Source organism: Endocarpon pusillum, assembly GCF_000464535.1.
Source record: "Endocarpon pusillum Z07020 unplaced genomic scaffold scaffold2776, whole genome shotgun sequence".
Lineage (NCBI taxonomy): Eukaryota > Fungi > Ascomycota > Eurotiomycetes > Verrucariales > Verrucariaceae > Endocarpon > Endocarpon pusillum.
Window position 1 is genome coordinate 186,664 of NW_006916237.1, and position 17,132 is coordinate 203,795.

At 47.7% G+C, this 17,132-nt stretch overlaps 3 protein-coding genes across 3 annotated transcripts; 2 read left to right on the forward strand and 1 right to left on the reverse strand.

The window, feature by feature from the left end:
- Positions 1-5,202: 5,202 nt before the first annotated feature.
- On the reverse strand, positions 5,203-6,912 carry EPUS_05008 (uncharacterized protein; the record flags this gene model as incomplete). The annotated part of the gene is made up of 1 exon (XM_007804126.1): positions 5,203-6,912. One exon carries the CDS (start codon positions 6,910-6,912, stop codon positions 5,203-5,205), a length of 1,710 nt encoding a protein of 569 aa, XP_007802317.1.
- Positions 6,913-9,628: 2,716 nt separating this feature from the next.
- On the forward strand, positions 9,629-12,142 carry EPUS_05009 (uncharacterized protein; the record flags this gene model as incomplete). Its single annotated transcript, XM_007804127.1, has 1 exon — positions 9,629-12,142. One exon carries the CDS (start codon positions 9,629-9,631, stop codon positions 12,140-12,142), a length of 2,514 nt encoding a protein of 837 aa, XP_007802318.1.
- Positions 12,143-15,125: 2,983 nt separating this feature from the next.
- Positions 15,126-15,964, forward strand: EPUS_05010 (uncharacterized protein; the record flags this gene model as incomplete). Its single annotated transcript, XM_007804128.1, has 2 exons — positions 15,126-15,497; positions 15,560-15,964. The coding sequence occupies 2 exons, from the start codon at positions 15,126-15,128 to the stop codon at positions 15,962-15,964; spliced, it is 777 nt and encodes a 258-aa protein (XP_007802319.1).
- Between the last annotated feature and the right edge of the window lie 1,168 nt (positions 15,965-17,132).

Here is a 17,132-nt window from a genome sequence, read left to right on the forward strand (position 1 = left end):
ATGCTTTTGGTTTCGTCAACACAACAAGGGTGCACAAGTACCGTTTGCTCTACTCCGTACTCTATGTGAGATTTGCAACAGTGAGATAGAGCCTAGGTCACTACCCCACCATGACCCGATTTTATTCCGGCGTTGTTTGTCGCTTTGCCCTTGCTATCAGGTGTGAGTCATGTACGTGCTCGCTAGAAGCCAACATGGCCAGGAGCTTGTGGATATATGTACTCACCTCGCTTTCTGCTGCACATGTCACAATTGCGGCTGGCTGTTCACAAACGTGATTCAAGCCTAGTGGATAGTTAGATCCCGATGTGGTGTATAATCCCGAACTCTTCCGTTATCGCGTATTTCACAATTGTAGGTTCACTGTTCCTGCTTCCATGATGTATCTAATGATTATACAGCTATCGTCGTCGGTGATTATATTTACGCTGACGGCGGTCAATTGGTGTACACACCCAACGGCGGCACCGCGGCGAGGGTTCCTGGTATCCCTCCTGCAATACCAGGCAGCTCGTGGGAGGAGCACCCTGACTCTTCCAGAAACATACACGCATTCGATAGACCCTTACCCGCGGGTGGACCAACGAATCAGTATAGTTGTATCGTACCGAGAAACCTGGTGTACCGTTACTCAACAGGGCGAATCTTTGGAAGGACCCTTCGAATACTCATTCTATGCCTATAATGGAAGACTGGATTCAGTCCCGGATGACATTGGCCCCCACAAACTGAGCTTTGGCAGTTACAGGCTCGGGCAACTCTCGAACTTGGTCAAATCCTGGCGTATCCGCAGTACTAAATTTTATTGGTCTGGTGCGGGTTCAGACTGTTGCTTCGGCCGTTGGAAATGGGTTTGACATGCGCTAGGTGGCTACCAAAATGGTGTGCAGCAGGGGTTGAACCATTTCTTCAGAATGGAGAGGTCACTACTCTCGATGCACCAGTTCCTGGTATGGTAGCTTATGACATGGGAACTGGATCGTGATCCAACATCACGAGTGGTACTTTCACTGGATCCGGATCGTTTACTGATGGCCAAGTGCAGTACCTCCCTGGCTACGGAGCCGAAGGCTTGCTAATCCCACTTGGCAGTGATACTTCTACCGCCCTGGACGTTAGTGACGACTTCTCCGCGCTCGTTATGTACAACATTACCTCGGGTACATGGCACAATCAAACTACGAGCGGCCAAACTCCACCAGGGCGCGTGAGTTTCTGCTCCGTTGGTGTGCAATGGGACAACGAGATTTATGTGGTATTACTGATTTAACGAGTTGACTTACCGATTGCTGATGAACAGCAAAATCTTTATATGCGGATGTAGTACTCTGTATCCCAACCGAGACATCGATCTTGATGTAGTCTATGTTCTTTCCTTCCCCACTTTTCACTGGGAAAAGTCAGCCTGTTGACCTACACAAGCTCGGGTCTACCATACTTGCAACGCCCTCGGTGATCATAGCCGACAGATGGCCGTCGTTGGAGGTGGCGACAGTACTACCGATGATCTTAGAACAAAGCATGGCCCATGGTCACAAGGTACGGGCATATTTGATCTGAGCGACATGGAATGGAAACTTGGTACAACCTGTCTGCACCTCCTTATACGACTCCCAAAGCCGTCAAGGATTGATACAAGCAAAATGGACCATATCCAAGCAAATGGAACGACTCAATTGTTAAAGGCTGCTTTTACCAACAAAGGCACATGCTCGAGCTAGCAAGACACAACCCAGCCTGGAATCTTCGCTTCCACTAACCATATATTTGAATGCAGGTCCCACAGTTACCTCGTCTGATATGGAAACCTTGGATCAGAACAACTCAAGCGGCAGCAGCACATGAGGTTGGAAAGTAGAAAGATCGCAGAGAGTGTCGTTGGTGGTCTGGCTGGAACAAGTCTTGTCATCGCCCTTCTTTGGTTCTTTCCACGTCGCCCCCACCGACAACATGCAACAGCCCCAATAGAGGCAGCTGAACAGAACGAATATTTCCTCAAACTAGAGCTACTGTCCGAAGCTGCTGTTAAAGTGCCTTCCGAGTACATCACACCAGAGCTTCAGTCAGGTTCAGCAGTCGGACGTCCTTTCCTACCACCGGAGCTCTTTACACCTCCAGATCGAAGTCCCTCCGAAATTCCAAGCACACAACAGCATGAATTGCCATGAGCGATCAGCATTTTAGAAGCATAAAACATGTTCACCTCTTTTGCTGATTGCCTTCCTGCAGTGCTGATCCTCGTCGTTGGCCATGGTAAAGCGAATACTGGCTGAGACAGCTCGCTGGAGGGCCTTTCTAGTGCGTGTGAAAGGGGTGAGGCAAATGCACTGCTTCGTTGATGAGGTACGAAGTGATTACGTGCTCGAAGTAGTCAGATAGGAGAGAATGCTGTCTCGTGCCAAGACGATGCTTCCGCCTCGATATTAAACTCGATGGAAGTTGGACAGCCCTTACAGGACAGTCAGATCAGTCAGGTCTTATGTCCCGCAGTCACATCTTGCGACCACGTCAGGCCAGGAGTATCAGTTACTTGCTGCCCCCGTGTTGGAAGATGTTACGGCTTTCGCTTCTGCACATTGTCCAAGACTCCAACCCACCTTCCTATATTCGCTTCACATCGTCATGTCACGGGAACGTTTCTACCCACAACCGCCTCCGGCATCATTGTGCAATAGGGCCGTGTAGCGGACTGATATCACACGGTAGTTTCGACGTTTACATCGAAATCATAGTCAACACCAGATTCAATACTGTGGTTAGCGACGGTCAGTGTTCATTTGAATCAAATTACGTCAACTAAACCAAATCAAATGCTTAGCAAGTAGCCCAATTCCATGCTTTCTTCAAATCAGATCAAGACTTTGAAATTCCACAAATTACCACTACTAGTAGTAGTCAAATAGAAGTCATGGCAGAAAGGTAGACTATGCCGAAATTTTCAAGGTTAATTTCGAAGAATAAATAAGTTCTTGGCGGACTCTGCTTTTGAGATCAAATTACGAAAACGCAGTCCTTTAACCAACCATTGCTTACTAACATTTGACTCGATTTGACAATGAGTCAAATCAAACCTAATCGACCTCTTGGACTAGATTAGTACCCAAAGCAAACAAATGGGGGTCATGATTTGGATTATTTGGTTTGATGGATACACTGGCCCGGACGGTGAACCGCAGAGCTGTCAAATCGACTGAATCGGCAGACGAGCTGATGCAATTGAAAAGATGAGTTGTTGAAGAACAAGAGTAAGGATTATCTATATGGGAAAGAAGAAGCTGGTCCTGCCAGGAAAATACTGCTTACGACATGATTGCTTGAAGCGGCTAACGTGTCCGGTCCTTCCCACCCAATGGAATATTTACGCCCTCTTGATGGCATGTGTGGCACGTCTAACAAAGGACCGACCACCCTTTTGCCCTCTAAGCTGGGCGGCTTAGGAGAAGCAAGCCGAGCTTGAAATTTTGTAAATTTTGAAATATCTGAACTGGGGATTCGGACCCTCGTTTTCTGTGCGTCGCTCGTTCCCATCCTATCCGAGGCAAGAAGATACGTATTATCGCAAAAAGAGAAGGAGAGGAAAAGCTAGCTCCTGGCTCCTGGCCCCTGGCTCACGGATCGATGACTCGATCTCCTTGAACGACCAGTGGTGGTTGCTAAGCAGCCCATCTTTTGCAGAATACTTATCACCTGAGTCTGCATGTCGGCTCGCTTTGGCTTTATCCAAGAGCTACCTGGCAGTGCGCGAGTAAGTATGCAGGATATACACGTGAGTTTTCTGCTTCTTCTTTAGATTTTATCTTCTCTCCCTTCTCCCCCTCCTCTGGGCTCAAGTGGCCAGGCTACAGTGGCTTCCCACCCGGATGCCAACGTTGTAAAGACAATTGCAGTGACAACCCCCGGTTCCACAAGTAAAGAGCATGGATCATCGATCGTGGACTGTGCAGCAGCTTCTCATCGACATTCAGGCCAAAGAGACTATTGCTATTGCGCCTCTTCTGAAAAACATAGCCGTATCTCAATCAAAAGCAGGACCAAGAAAAGAAAAGATGAGGCGAAACATGCTCTCCCCACCCATCCACCAACCAACCAACCAACCAAAACCCCTCCTCCTCTCCGTCCAAGGAGGGCCCCCAGAAACCTTGATTCTTGATCGCGCTGTTAATTCCCACTCTCCCATATTCCTCTTCCCATACATTACGCGGAGAGCCAGAGCCAGAGCCAGAGCCAGAGCCATATAACGAAGCGAGATCGAGATCCACACTCAAATGTGCTACCCAGTCTAGCCTCACTAACTACTCAAGTTGGAGCGACCTGACATCCCTGTCTTGGCGGGCGAGGAGAGGGAGGAAAGAAAAGGCAAATGTTTAAGTCCCTTCTCTGACATGACAGGTCAGGCCCGGGAAAGGAGAGACAAAGAAACAGGTAAAGGAATTTTTTTTTTCTCTTACTGTGGCACAGGTAGGGGGGTAAGAGAAAAAGTCGGATCGGAACTCCTACTCGCTACTCAGAAATTGGAACTAGAACTAGAACTGTGGGAGAGGAGGTATCCAGTGGATGATGGGTGGATGGGAAAAGGGGCCTGACTCAGGGGTTGTGAGAAGCCTCGCTTGCGCCTTTGGTAGTGTTTTTGTTTGTGTCTGTGGTTGTGCCATTCAGGACTGAGTACGGAGTAGTTGACAGATGGATATCATTTGTCTGTCTGTGTCTCTGTCTCTGTCTCTCTAGTGGTACACTACACATTAGTAATGGCTATGTTATGTGCAGATCCAATCCGAGCCAACCTCGTCTCTCCCAAACTGGAACCCCATCTTCTGATCTCCGCAGACAGTACTACTAATAGTAACGATGCTAGACCTTGCCCTGCAAGATTGCCTCTCGCAGTACCGACGCCATCGCGCTTGCGAGTATCACTAACAGCCAGAATCCAAGAATTTGTATACATGAAGTAAAGACAGCTCCCTTTTGGTTGTGCCGTGGTAACGCACCGCGCCCCCATCAGGCACGCAAATCCAAAAGCCCACCGGATGCAGCGCTGATGAAACAAAAAAGGGGTATCGCTCAAAAGAACATCCATCAAAGCATACAAAGCAAAATGTAAAGCCAGTGATCCAGTCAACCTAGTCATGTGAAAAGCCGCTCGAATGTTTCAAGACACATGGAAAACGCAATGCTTCGAGCATAAGTAGCTTGTGTATGACTGTATTATACACTCTCAGTAAATCGACTGCCTCGGCTGCTATCCTGAGAAGCGAGCGATCGGCCTACACCATCAGGTGTTATATATCTTGATGGAAGAGTAGGCGTTGGAGGCGCATCGCCGGGCAATGCAGGACCAGACGAGTGTGGAGCCAGGGGATATGGGCCAGCACTCGTGGTTACGGGTGATCTCGCTGGGCTGGGTCTCATGACCGCGATTATGTCTGGACTTGGTCCTCGGTAGTAGTCATCATCTTGGTCATTGGCTAAACCGTGACTGGCTGATGAGAATCGAGCTTGGCCGCCGAGCGGAGTAGAGGTCCTGGAGTTCTGACGACTATCAAAGTCGGCATTGTCGCGATAAAATGATCTGCCAGCCAGTGGTTGCGCTTCCGGGAGTGAAGACGAGGGAGCTCCAGTCTCCTTATTCAAGGCGGCCTCTTTCTCGAAAGCTCCATAGTTGCCACCGTATCCGTCTCCGCCAGACACAAGCACAGGGTCTATCTTGCGACCAGCAACTCGCTGAAATCCGCGGTCCGAGGTACCCGTGTCGGCTGTCGCCGTGGTATTAGAGCTTCCTGGCCGCATTTTCTTAAAAGATGCTGCGACTGCTGCAACAAGCGGTGTGTGGGATGAGCGCATCGACATCGTGTTGACGGCATCTCTTCTTGGAGCATCAGGTTCCAGCAATTCACCACGATCTTGCAGATGCTTTCTGTACCGACGCAGGAAATATAAAATGACGAGTAGGATGACAGCCACTCCAGCAACACCTCCAACTACACCGCCTACCACCTGGGGAGTATTGGGACTGACGGGCTTGTCTAAGCTTTCATCAGAGTTGGAAGATGTCCCAGAGGTACCAATAGATACCGGAGCCGTGGCAGTGGCCGTCAAGGTTGCTGCTGCACCGGCTGCACCAGCTGCACCAGAAGCTGTGCTTCTGAGTGTAGATTGCTGGAACGAGTCAGATGTGCTAGTGGAAACTGCAGCTGCATCTGACGGAGTGATTGAGCTAGCGTTTGCAGTTTCAGAGGAACGAGTACTTGTTATTAGCGTGGTATTGGAATATAAAACGTTGATCGTTGATACAGGAGAGGTAGGCCTGGTACTGTCAGAAGTGGCAGAAACATCATCATTCGAGGACGATCCCAGCGACGTAGAACCACCAGATGAGTTCATAATCGGACTCGCAGTCGGACTTGCTGCCGGATTTGGTGTGGGGCTTGCAGTAGGCGTGAAGGAGATATCCGACGGAACTGGAGAAGAAGGCGGCGATGAAAGTACTGATTGAGAAGATGGAACATGGAACGGATATGACGGGACGGTAGGGACTGTTGGATTTAAGAGGGATGGAAACGACGGCACTGCTGGCACTGTCAAATACTGTAAACCTAAAGACGGAATGTCTGTTGGTGCAAGGCGGGATGGATCTCTGTCATCTAACTTCGCATCTTCAGCATTGCCCATAGTCTCAACTATGGTGGTGACAGGCTTCCAAGGCACCTCATATACAGCGTTCCTTCGCTGTAGGCTGGGCCGTCTGGCTCGATTGGAGTGTTGGAAGAAGGTTCTTCGTCTTAACTCCTGATAAGTGGTCGCTCGAGAATGGTTACCATCTTCATATTCTGCTCTTGTACCCACGTCTGACCCTTTAAGTCTCTCGTTCGTCCTTGAGCCAGATATTGTGCTCAACCCAGACTCCGATTTTGACATGTTAAGCGCTCGTTGCCAAATGCTCCGTATGCATACACAAGTTTCTGTGCAACTCAAGACGAGGATAGCAAACGAGTGTGCCGTAACTATTTTATTCAGACCAAATCGAGGATGCCTGATCGCCAGTCAGGTAACGATTGAGTGTTATGGCAGGTTCAGCGACGCCGAAAAATCAGTTGACGGAACGAGGGCGACTGATGCAAAAGGGGGAAGGCGGGAATGTCTTGGAATGGTGTAGGAACGACAGTCAATCCTGCACTGTCTTTGGGCATATAACGAGTGTGACCGATGCTTCAAGCAACTGTGGTCATGCGAATCTTCAACGACGACCTGGAGGCATAGGCCTAAGGGCCGCCAGCGTCTGCTTGCTAGAAGAAGACTGAAAGAAGGACTGGACGCTGGATCGTAGACCAACAGATAGAATGGCGGAAGGGGCGTCAATGCACCATTTTGTTTGGCAAGACGAGGACCTCGGCAGATAGATCTCAAGTGTTGATCATCCTGCTATATTGCTCTGCTCATGATGATGTGCGTCATTTTTGGGGCTGTGCGATGAGGCTAGGGGCGAAAGGAGCGCAAGGGACTGGTGCGAGGGACCTTGTGCGGTGGATGGTGACTTTCCAACTTGATATGCTCACAGGAATGACCAAGCGCGTCGGTTGCCTTCCACATTGGCGAATCGTCAAGTACAGGCGCAGTGCGATGGTAATGAGTGTGATGATCGTGATGAGGAGGGGAGAAGAGCAAAGGATAAAAGGGGAATGATCATCGTGGGAAGTAAGGTGTACGGGGCGTGCGGAGTGCAGTGTGCAAATTGCACAGAGAAGAGAGCAGCAGAATGGGGAACTGGGGACCAGGTTAGGCAGGAACTTAATCATGGCTGTCACACTTCTACTACGTAGCAGGCTGCTAGGCTACACTTGCATAGAAACTGGAAGTGTTAAATTGACTTTCTAGCTACTTGAGGTATAAGGCGAACAGCTAGTCAGCAGCTATCAACGGAAGCTAGAAGAACTACTGGAGTAGCAGCATACTGGCTGCAAGCCAAGACCAGAGTAAAATTAGCACACCCACAGTGTAACATTATGACCCGCCTTGTCGCATTTCCCCCCCTCTTCTCCTAGTTTCTCTTCAAATGCAAGCAAGCCGCCTTAGCCGCGTGAGAGCGAACTTATTCTATGCCATTGCCATTGGATGACAGCAGTCTTGCCCAACTCTGCGGCATTGACCACGAGATCGGTGCACGTCAATTGTTCAGGCTGATCAGAGCTGCCAGACCGTTGTCTTTCTGCTTTATTGGATCACGTTGAGCATCATCGTATGCGAATTTCTTGCCTCATTCACTCTACCCCTGGTCCTGGTCAGCTGTCATCTATCCTCGTTCAGGTTCCCACCTCCCAGACTATTTCCTCTTCGGATTGCTTTTACCCTGCAGACCACCCTCGTCCATCCGTCATGCACTCATACCTGCATAAGCCAGGTCAACCATTGGAAACCGTAATTTCAAGAGTCCCTGGTCATAAACGTTATTCACCGGTCCACTTTTCAATTTGACTTGCCCAGTTGTAGAGAGCAGGTGTGATGTTTAGCCTCATTGCCTTGCACATTCAAACGGCTGTGGCTATGGTTTAGTTTCGAACTGACCATTAGTGTACACTTACTCTCTCAATGCTCCCCAGACTTGAATAGAGTCAAGCTCCCAAATAAATTCATTCCGTTGACCAATACGGCCTCTGAAACCTCAAGAATTGACCGGCAAGTGCATAGCACATGATGTCTCACCACCGTCAAATCAGCAACATGTGTAATATCCAGACCGGGTTCACAGCGCGTATGGTGGTATATCCATGGGCCTTAGCACCGCAGTCTCTCTATCTCTCATGGCTTTGAAGTTGTGGAAGTCCATCCATCAGTCTAGCGAGGCACCATTCTCTAATCAAGGGGAAAGCTTTGATCGCATCAATCTTTCTGGTTTCACGATTGCCCATGTGGTGATATGTTTGGTCTCTCACTCCTGCTGCCATATCAATTAACGGGTTTGATTATACGTCAGTGCGAATCTCTTTGTGAGGACCACGACATGTCGAATGCCTGGGACAGTCTACCAAGCAAGCCTTGCAGTCACCCTGCTCCGAAAGGAAGTTGCCAGGTTAGGGCGGTGTACCAAAGTGGTTCTTGTCTTTACCATGGTTCTATGATAAGAGACGATGGCATTCAAAGAATGCATGATCTCTGCTTTGGTTACTCATCCTGAGCTTGACAATGTGAACAGCTCATCAGCAGCATGGAATCGAACGAACTTGAGGCACTGTTATGATGACTCTCTGGTTCTGACTCGCACAATACAGATATTGTGCATCTCAGTTTACGGCCGAGCGATTCTCCAGCTTCTCAGCTCCCATAGCTACCAGGCGCAAGATGTGTTTGCGGTGAATAGCGTTCAGTAGATACTAAAATGCCTGTCACGCGTGACAGACCGTTCAGCGCGGTCTTGTGTGTTCAGGCTCTACTCGCACTAAGGTTATTACTTGTCTCAAAATGTGCTATTCTGTTCTCTCTGCCAGCCAGAGACCACTTATGGTGACCCGCTTCTCTTGAATATCTTTTTACTCTACAGAACCATCATCCAGCTGTCACAAACTGTTGCCCCTGGCTCCGCTCTCAACAAAGCTCCTTCATAGCCCGTCGTTTATCACAGCTCGGTCTTGTTCTCAAGATGGACGGTAAAATGCCCGTGACACATTCAGCAGAGACCACAAGCAGATCCCCAGATATGAACCATACTCGACCATGTGCAAATCTTGAAGAGAAGATGGGATGTGATGTCTGCGACGAACAGTACCCGACGAGGGCAAAACAGGCCGTTGGCGCAGGCCACTACTCTGGGGAACAAAGTATGGTCGAGGCTGGCGAGGACATTAATAGCTTACTGCTATCCATTGAGAGGAGTCGAACCACAATTCAAAGTTTACTGCAGGGAAATGAGGATCGCCTGATGAAAAGATGGAGAGGAAGAACAGGGAAGAAGCGCCATGCCTTCATCACAAAACACTTTCCCCACGCAGGAACAGACGAGCTCTGGAACAAACTGGTTATTGGTAGGATACCTCCTCAATCAGAGCAATTGCGAGCACTCAAAGAGACAATCATGCGACCAATCTTGACAACAAATAAGCTTCTGAAATCTTGGACGGACCTTCTAGCTCTAATACACAACCGTACCGCATACGGGCCTCGAGAATGGCTGCCACTTGACGTTCAGCGTATTATGGTGATTTGGAATGTCGGAATCTCCGAGCTGAAATACGTCGAAGGTTGCGTTGTCATCAAAGGTCCCGATTTTGGGCAGATAAGAGCTTGGGACCAACATCTTGTTCATCGATACGAAGCCTGTGCTCCACATCTTGCACGGGCTGCTCTGGACATGTACGATAAAGTCCTAACAGACATGGTCAGCGCGGTACAAGAATTGACAGTAGACACTGAGGGCCCGCAAGCCTATGCCTCTGAGGAGTGGAACGCACTGGTGGCCAAGGATTTTAAGGTTGGTGACAACGATGCCGACATTGGGACCTTCAGATTTGGGGATGGCTTTTCATCAGCCCCTTGTCCTAACTTGACCAGCGTTCTTGAGCTCATTCGAACTCAGACTGATGCGGAAGAAGACGAATTGTTCGCTTCAGAGACAAATCTGGCATACTTTCTACAGCAGGTTCAATTCATGAAGGACGGGGCAAACCAGAACGGGCTGCCAGATGAATGGTGTTCAGCTGCCTTTGTTATTGCCGAAACTCTACACAATGCATTCCTGTGGAAAATGTTCTACGAAATCTTTATGGATTTGGAGGTCGCTAACCAAGCACATCTCAACCATGCTTCCGTGGAAGCAGATCTGCCAGAAGCTTACTACGACGCTTGTCGTGCTGCACACTATGCGACGAATTTCATGCATCTACGTGCTGCCGGTCTTGTTGCTTTCTTTTATCTTAGATCTCCAGAATTCAAGAACAAACCACGGTACACCAGGAGAGACCGACGCAGGAGCTTGTCCCGTGACCCTGTTTTCCAGGTTCTACATTATGACACCGAAGCAGATCTATACGATGACGATCAGCTCACTTGGTGCATCGAGCAGCTGTCAAAATACAAGCATGCCGTGCCACTATGTCTGCCGCAGGTCCACGAGATTCTAGTCAAAGACAAGAAAAGAAAGGATCAACTCAACCCATTGATCCCCATGTTCATGAATCAGCTCACTGTGATATGGACTGCTCAGAATTACCTACATATGCACTTCCCATGCGGTGATTGTTCAAACCTAGAGAACTCCAAAGACCTTGACAACAAGACCAATATTCAAGAGATCCGAGCGGCCAGGATTGTCTGGCAGAGAGAATCATCGCCTAAGCTCAGGAATGGGTCATACATCGACAAGCGAGCCTCCAATCTCAAGGTTGTCCACCATACGGGTAGGCAAGATGCTGCTTGGCTGGCCCGAGCGGACGCTATGCAGAGGGAGTTTGTCTTGGTGGTGAAATATCTCCTTTGGCAGTCAATGATGGACATGGCGCAGGCAGGCTGCCCCCACAGGTGCATTGATGTTTTCCCGACTTTCTGGAAGGTTAAAGAAAGCCACTTGCAGCATCCTATTTCAACCAATCTCCGGGCTCGAATTACTGGAGGTGAAGAGAAGAAATCCTATGAAGCAGAGTCTGAGACATTCGTGGCATTGCCCAATGAACCAGAAGAGAAGTTTCAGAAGGATCAGCATCAGAAATCTAAGACTGGGCAGGCCGAGAAGCAGGTTGAGCAGTTACCTAACACGGCAATACAACTACCACTCACTGCTCCCGATCAGGACGAGCAAGCAGCATCTTCTGAAAGATTGCTTGTCAGTCGAAGAGCCTACCGAATTGCCGGTCAACTGTTCTCAGATGATCCTCCTGAAGACAAGTTGACACTAGAAGACATCTGTTGTCTCATGGGCACGCAAGGAGGAGCAGGGTTCAAGGGTACGAGCCTCCATGGATCAGGATACACGTTCAGGCGCAGTGGGGGGCCGGCAGGGCTTGTGAAGGGGGTGTCAATTCATGAACCACACGGCAGCACCTATTGCTTCTCGCGGCTACAGGTCAAACAAATAGCTACACGGTTTCGGAGAAACTTTGGTTGGACAATGGAAACGTTTGTGGAGAGGAGTAACGCCGACAAAGTGGCGTCTACTACTTGAAGGATCTTGGGCTGGGTTGGGTGGGGAGTGAGCAAATAAATAGTAAAATTGCGTAGTCTGAGCCAATAAAATTAGACACTTGATCCAGTATTGTCATCTCAGGAAGTCCTCCAGGGCATCCAGTTATGTGACAGTTAGATTTTATAAAACGACCACGATATGAAATCGATGCCCACCACTGTGCAAGGTTATAATCCTGCAACATTTAGTCTTCCTTTTATTTGAGGAACCAGGTCTTCTTCAATTTAATAGGCAGAGCGTCCCACAGGGCTTTGTCACTGTACATACTCAGATATGCTGAGTCTTGAGAGAATTTCAGAGGACGAGCTATATATAAGAGGTTGAGGTGGTTCCTGGATCATTTACAAAATGTGAGAAGGATAAGTACAGTGGACTGTTACAGACTTGCGGACGTACACTAAACCCACACTTATGGAAAGCTGCCAGGGCGATGAGTCTTTTTTGATTCAATACCTCATTTTTCATTAAAGACCACCCCCGCTTCATATGGAGCACAATTCTTTGGATTTATGTAGTTTGGTATGAGACACCTTCCTCTAGCACAACAATTTGATAAAGCCCTGGGAGTCCTCTAATGTGTGAGCCATGACATCTCGAACCATTTGTGCCAATAATTATGTGCATACAAGTCGGAACCGGTCGAAACCGTCCTAGAGTAATGGATCACAAATCCAACGAAGAAGTGCCTTTTTCCCCGCCAGACTTTCCGATATCGGAGCGATGTTTGTAAATGTGACTGTCGTCTTTAGGCTGATTTGGAAGCAGCTGCATGCTGAAGAGATCTCTGCTGCTGCAAACTTTATAAGAGCTGCTGGAACAACTCGTGCCTCGATGTCATGAACTTGAGCTTGGAGTGGCGCCACCTCGGACCGTTTTCAGAAGCTGAATTGTAGGACTGTGACAGTCTCGACAGAAGTGACGATGGCTATTTGAGTCATAAGGTGATTTTGGTTGGTTGTATCACTCAGGTTTTTGGAACCGATAAAACTCCAGGATCCCTGCCTCGGTGCTGGAGCAACAGTGTTTGAAACTGTTGTAACGCTAGGTATACGAAGGAGTGAGCTGCGAAATGAAGTTGCTGGTCTATCAAGTGCTTTGGATTCATGGTGAAGCAAGGATTATTGAAAATGCATCAAGACAGCCGAACTGGGAGATGTGGGGCCATGCTCTACTTATTTGTACACCCGCGATGGGAGCCCAGTCTGGGCTGTTATGGCGTCGCTAGAAAAACGTCAAAATGAACCATAGACAGACGAGTCCATGATGAAGACGAAACAGAGTATTCCGTAAGACTAGAGTACCATCTCGTATTTGGGTACCTGGTCTTTCAGCTTGGGCTGGTGTATTTGGCAAATGGCATAGGTGCTGTTGCGTTGAATTTCGGCGGGAAATATATTGCTAACAATCTCTACGTAAACTATAAAATCAGAGGACTGAGCTAGTAATCGGTACGTCTATCCCAAGTTTTCACAGAAGAGCGATTGATGAAGACATGTTCACTATACTAGTAGGTCCAACTAGGTGGTGAGTGTTAGGGCTCAACAAGTCAAGACAAGTCTTAACTGGAAGTGAGGTCCAAAGGGTTTGGGTTGTAGAACAGGGGGTGCACAAGTAGATCACAAGATGTCTTCAACTTCTAGGTAAGAGCTGATAACATGAGTTGACTACGAAGACTATGAAACTATCTGGGAAATGAGTGTGCTTATATAGGCTAGAAGGTTCGTGCTCAGAGTTGATCATCCTGATCACCTCTGATCATTACGTTGTCCAGGTGTGACCTTGTATGCAGTTCAGGGTTCGCGCCTGTCCAAGTCTGTCATAGTTCCTTCGCAGAGCGCCAGGCAGCTCCGTAGTGCCTGTCTGTGCTTGGCGTGTTCACGTGCTGTAACAGTGAGCTCGAGTTAGTCTAACTTGAATCGACTTGTTCCTAGCGAGGTTGCCGAAATGGGCTGATATAAATGGATTTGGTGGCAGTAGGTCCTAAAACTCCTTATTTCGGGGATTGCGTATTGTGAATTGACTGATTAAGTATTACATGAAAATAGAGTGAAATAGGACCACATCCCATAATCATAACCCTACTCTCTATCAAGAGGCAGGGTCATGAGAGACGTGACAATCTAGCGTACGAATATATGCGTCTTACAGCTGTAAAGCACTATTAATAATGACAATAAAGAATGCACTCCTAACATGCGGCTTTAAAAGAATCGTAGAATGTGACTTGGACTCTGCAATAGTAGGTTTGGCTGGAATGTGGTTGAAACACAGCTGACAATTATAGACATGCTCAGGCTCTGCTTAGCCTCTCCTCAGGGGTCGCTTAGGGCTGCTTATGACTGCTCGGCCTCGGCCCGGCTAGGATCGAGGCCCTAACTGGAACTGGGGAAATTGCTTGGTTAGGAGGACTTTAAGGATTTTCATCTCACAACGGGAGTCCGCCAAGACTTTATTCTTTCAATCAACAATAACCCCGAGTTTTCAAAATGAAAGACTTGTCTGCCAAGCCTTTATTCTATGCATCAAAAATTGCAACCCTGCATTTTCAAGATTAAAGGACTTGTCTGCCAAGACGTCCATTTGATTAATTTGTCAGATTTCAAAGTCTTAATTTGATTTTACGAAAGCACAGATTGGATTTATTTGCCAAATATCCCATGGGTCTGGTTTATTTGACCCAATTTGATTTTGATTTAAATGGACACATTGCACGGTACTAAAGCCTCCTGTTGTAACAGTAAGTGGCGCAACATTCGGCACCTCTCAAAACATCATTTCGTAGTATGCCATCAAAGAGGCACTAAGCCAGTTCGTCAGGATGGCAAATCTTCGAGGCAGGAATAGTAGCCCTATACCATTTGAAGACCAGGAAGATGCCAAATTCGGCATGATCTTCAAACAGTACATCTATCGAACGATTGAGAAAGGCGGGATGATTTTGGGGCCTGTCGTTTAAAAAGCCATGCCGTTATTTTCGACCATCAGTTCCAGAGCCTGGGCCTCAGGTTATGAGAGCAAGGCAACGTATTTCAGCCAGTATGAAACCTGCCTCTACCAAGGCATACTCCCTCATAAGACCCTGACCGGCGAGGCATTGTCATTTAGAGAGCTGAAAGAACCCAGACATGCTGGAGTCAAGACCGTTGCCTGGCTCGCCTTGATCAACGAGCAGCAGACTCTGTTAAGCTCAGGGGTGGAGCTAGCAAGGGACCTGTTTTTGGATCAACTGGCCCTTGGAGGTGCTAATCGAGTGCTTCTTGACTTTGCGAGCTCAGACTGGACTCATAATGGATCAAACTTTTCTGACCCTATATCGTCGGAGGAGAGGGCTCGCGTATGGTCGCCGCCACCTAAGAATGTCAGATAGCCTTTGACTCCTTATTTTCCAGTTCACAGGAGGAGGAAGAGACTTTTCAAAGGCCGTATGACCTCAACAAGGCCAGAGCTGACCCAGACAGCGAGAAGATTGGGCTCGACCAAGCCGAGACTTCAGCATGGCCGCTCCCAAGCCCCTTATCTTCACCAGAACGCTACACAGTTTCCACTATATTCTATCGTACTGTATCCCACCTCTTCCACCTCGAAGAGCAACGTCGATTAGGAAGCGCAGCATTCGCAGGACTTGGCAGACTTGTGAGTATAATTGGACTCGAGCAATATCCGACGGGGGGTTCATTGTATACTATACTCTCCTCAAGCCCGGTATTAAGGCCTATGAACGAAAGATTATCGTCTTTCGTGCGCACCACAATACATCTTCCTATGAACGACATGAGCTTCAACGGATGGGTCATCGCTTGACAAAGAATTTCGGTTGGACTGAGTGAGATTCCGTCCAGAGTAAGGAAACAGGTGCTTTGAGCTGCAAACACAATAGAAATTGATGCGCACAAATCAAACATTTGCTCGTTCCCCCTTTACAGTCGACTGCCTTTGCAACTGATCTGTTCGCCTTTCTTCTGTAAGAGAAACACTGCAATCCTCCTTTGCTGATTCATCCTGGTTCATTCTTTGTCACATCAACCAACAAATAGCCTATATACAGTCGCCAAAACCAGGGTATCCATCAAATCAAATGAACCAAATTTAGTGCCGATTTGGTCCATTTGATTCATTTTTTAAACAGGTCAAATCTTAGTAAGCAATGATTTTGCTAGGATAACTATCAAGAATTTCCATCTCGCAAAGGGAGTCCGCCAAGACTTTTTATTCTTTCAACGAAAATATGCCAAAATATGCCAAAATATACAACTTTTCTGCCAAGACCTAATCTGATTAAATTAATAAACGTGATTTGATTTGATTGCCAAACATTTGATTTGATTTGACTGGACAAGTGGCTGTTCTATTTCCAAACCTGAACACTTGCTGGTTTTACCTAAGCTATAAGTAAGCCGGCCTGATCTTAGTTATGTAGTCTTGCTTGCAGCTTTTACATGTCTGATTAACTCTTTGAAGCCTTTCAGTAGTGTGTACCTTAGGAGCGTATCCCCTGTGTCACTGAATGAGTAGCGTTCTCATAAGTTTAAACGAACTAAAGTTAATAATTCTGCTGCAGCCTTGTCAGAAGCAACACCAAAATTGACTCCTCTCTAGCTGCTTTTTTGACTGCATCTCTTGTATGATAAGACCTATTATAATAAATAACATTATCTAATAGCTCTAGAAGTATAGATTATTTCAGGGTCTTGAGATTTCATAAACATATTATAACTCAAGATAGGGATGCTCAGTATCAAATCTGTACTTTTTTAAAAAATGGTGTTCTTCTTGCTAGGGCCGCAGCAACATAATTATTACGCTGAATCACGGAAACGCTATTCTCAAAACAGAAAGAGACTCGTGCACTAACACTACATTAAGGATAGGTTGGCCAAGAGCACAAGTGTCACGTGTCACGTTGGAAGCAGGCGACGAGTGCGCGAGATCTTCAGCCCATGTTGAGTGCTATCCTAAGACTGGAGAGTCG